Raw genomic sequence first — 3,284 nt, forward strand, 5'->3', positions numbered from 1 at the left:
AAAGTATAACCCTGGGACTGGCTGCATTTCCAATCAGGCAAATGGATGATAGATCATTCTAAACTTAAACTGTAACTTAAGGCTATTTGAAATTTGGGAGGACAAAGAAAGATTTAAGAGTGAGCTCTTACTGGCTACAACATACACCCAACCCAGGGATATTTATGCCCAAAGAGAAAAAAAAATTAAGGCTGTTTCCCCCTGAATTTCCCCTAACTAGTCTCCTCTGCCCACCGACAAGGGAATAACTGATCTTGAAGCATAAAGCTCAAGATACTGAACTCTAAGTGAAATGTTTTGCAAGACCTGTGCTGAATCAATGACTCCTTAAAGTTGGCCTCTTGGGACCAGGTAAGGCTGCCTGGGCAAGGGAGAAGAACCTTCTAACCACCAATCATCACTGAGCATTGTTTGAGAGCACTAACTACATGCCAGGCACTGCAGCAGGTATTTCCTCTTCATTAGCTTACTAAATTCAGAAAGAAATCTCTTTGCAAAGGAGTTTTCTAAAAAAAAAAGGTTTCTGCTCTCCTGCCAGCCCTGGAGAAACACTTTTACAGGCAAAGATTATTTCTCTCCATACAATGTTTTATGCCCTCCCCAGTTTTCTTAAATACTCATATCTACTTTGTTGATATTTTGCATCGTGCCTGGCTCATAGTAGGAGCTCAGTGAACGAGTGTTGACTGACTGGTCCATGTCCCAGTTTGTGGCCCGGAGGTATGCTATGCAATCATGCTGTCTGCTTTTCAAGACTGCACGTTTCTTAATAATAAATGTAACTGGCTTCCCTTTCAGATGCAACACTTGGTGCTAGCAATCATCACGAAATGAGAGAATTGATCAAAATAAAGTGCTATTTGGTCTGGAAGTTTCTCTACCCAACTCTTGATTGCCTCTCAACACGTGTGACTTAATTTCTGATGATCCTGTCAAACGCTTGTGATTGCACCATTTAAAAAATATATTAATATTAATTTGAATAGTAGAAATTATATTCCTCAGAACATTAACCTCTGGAATAGAACTTCTACTTGTGGATGATGATTCAGATTTTTTTTAAAGACAACCAGGAACCCAGTACCTAGCAAGTAGTTATGTCAAAAGATTAGTTTTGTTTTTCTTTTTTCTTTTTTTAAAGTTTTCGGGCAGAGAAATCTGTGTCTAAAAACCACAGAAGGAATTTTCCCTGTAGCTAGTTCTTGCTTCCTCTGGTGTACTTCCCTAAAAGCTGGATCCTTCTCCAGAATCATTCTACACAGATCCACACTTGGACTAATTCTTAGCTGCTGAAATTGCGTTGTTTCCATAGCTTGCCCAGGTGTGAAGAAGATGCCACGACTATACTGGACTGTGAGCCAGGGGGCAACATTTAAGCCACCAAAGCTTGTGGCATCCTCCAACTCTTCCAGCACCTTCTGCAATTCATTTTGCATTTCTCTGACTTCACTGACATCCCCATCCCTACCCCCCACCCGGTGGGAGAGACTTTAGGAGCATTTGGTCAGGTGGGGGTGCTGTCAGGATTTACGGTTCATCTTCAGGGAACCCCTGGGTGCGCTGATTTCTGGGTGGGGGGCACCTGACAAGATAGCGGGGACCTCCATAGGGCCTGAGAAGCTGGGGCAGCCTTCGCCATGTAGACAGCAACCGTGCCGCCGCGAGTTCCCGGGCATGCCTGTCGAAAGCAGCCAGGAGGTCAACCGGGGTGGCCTCGCGCAGCACCTTGGGCAGGGATCCTACCTCGGCGGCCGCCCCGCCAGGGCCTAGGACACAGTGGAAGAGTGTATGGCGTTGCAGCAGGCAGTCCCTAAGGAACTGCACCAACTCTTCCAAGCACTCGCCCAAGTGCGCCTCCTCCCAGCCTTGCGCTGGGGCCCCCTGGCGCAGCAGCACAGTCAGCAGCGCGGTCTTGAGCACGTATGAGGACAGGATGCGTCCCCACTGGGTGGCAGCCGTCGGGTCCAGCCCGCGGGCACCCAGATCTCTCAGAGCCTTAAGCAACTGCAGGCACTTGAGGTAGCAGGCACCTGGAGGGGCCCGTTCCTGCAGGCAGCTCAGCAGTTTCTGCTCCTGGCGCGCAGTGTTCACACCCCACAGTGCCTCGGCGCGTAGGTCTCCTGGGAACTCCGACAGGGGCCCGCTGGGAAAGGGTGGCGGTGGTGGCGCCACAAGGAAGACTCCATCTCCCAGATGGACCGCAGGGATGAGACGCACAGCCATGGAAAGGCGGCAGCAGCCATAGTCGGTGCGGCAGGGCAGGATGTGTAGGGTGGGAGGCTGCTCCAGACCGCCGGGGGTCAGGCTGACCCGACAGCGCCCCTCCAGGCTGTAGCGCACAGTGGCCAGGGAGCGCTGCAGGTGCGACTGGAACCAGCGCAGCACCAGCGTGGCAGAGAGGTGGCGCCGCCCGCGCACATCCACACAGAAGCCATCAGCGAAGGGTTTGCAGTTCCGAAGCCAGTGGCCCCCTGAAGCCCCCGATGGGGAGGGCGGTGCCTTGAGGGCGGCTACAAAGCAACCGCGGAAGGCTGGGGCCAGCTCGGGCTCAGCGCCCAGGCTCCTCGGCTCCAGAGCCACCAGCGGCGGGAGGCGTAGCGGCACCAGCACGTCGAAGCCATCAGGCCGGCGGATTTTATGCTGCTCATAGGCGCTGCCCACCTGGATGAAGTCTCCGCGGAAGGCCAAGGCCAGCGCTCCCCCGGGAATGGGGCCTGGGGACCCTCGGGCGCGGCCAGCCCGCACCAGCTCGCCCACGATCCTGCTCACGTGAGCCTTGCTGTGGCCCAGCACGTGCGGCGATAGGCGCACCTCGTGCTCATAGTAACTCTCCAGCAAAATACCAAGGCCCGGCTCTCGGAAGTGTCTGGTAGAGAAGGCAGAGTGGCCCCCCAGGCGGGGAGACCCGGGCAGGAAGCGTTGCCGGACAACGTGGCGACAGCGCAGGAGGACGTAGCCGAGGAGGAGCAGGATGGCCACCTTGAGCAGCGGGAAGCCGCCGTCCGCGCCATCGGGGGGCTCAGCCAGGGCGCTCCCGCTTCCCCGCAGGACATGGTAGAGGCATACGAGGGCGGTGCACAGGCCGGTCACCAGGGGCCAGAAGACGCGCAGATTGAGGGTGTAGTGCACCGACATGCCGGGCGCCCGGGGCTGCGGGGACCGAGCAGCCCAGGGCGTGAGCCCCGGCGGCGACCCCGGCCCAGCATGCGCGCAGCGCCTGGGCGGCTCCGCTGTGCCCGTCTCCTTCGCCTCCGCGGCGGCTCCCCCCTCGCAGGGCCGGGGGA

At 55.8% G+C, this 3,284-nt stretch overlaps 1 protein-coding gene across 1 annotated transcript; it reads right to left on the reverse strand.

Annotated features, from left to right (window-relative positions):
• Positions 1–1,251: 1,251 nt before the first annotated feature.
• ITPRIPL2 (inositol 1,4,5-trisphosphate receptor interacting protein-like 2) lies at positions 1,252–3,208 on the reverse strand. The gene has a single exon (XM_008577624.1). The coding sequence runs from the start codon at positions 3,133–3,135 to the stop codon at positions 1,528–1,530; it is 1,608 nt and encodes a 535-aa protein (XP_008575846.1). The 5' UTR covers positions 3,136–3,208; the 3' UTR covers positions 1,252–1,527.
• Between the last annotated feature and the right edge of the window lie 76 nt (positions 3,209–3,284).

This window comes from Galeopterus variegatus, unplaced genomic scaffold, assembly GCF_000696425.1.
Source record: "Galeopterus variegatus unplaced genomic scaffold, G_variegatus-3.0.2 Scaffold1552, whole genome shotgun sequence".
Classification (NCBI taxonomy): Eukaryota; Metazoa; Chordata; class Mammalia; order Dermoptera; family Cynocephalidae; genus Galeopterus; species Galeopterus variegatus.

Coding starts and splice junctions, on each gene's coding strand:
- ITPRIPL2 (XM_008577624.1), bottom strand. CDS start 3,135: ATGTCGGTGCACTACACCCTCAATCTGCGCGTCTTCTGGCCCCTGGTG.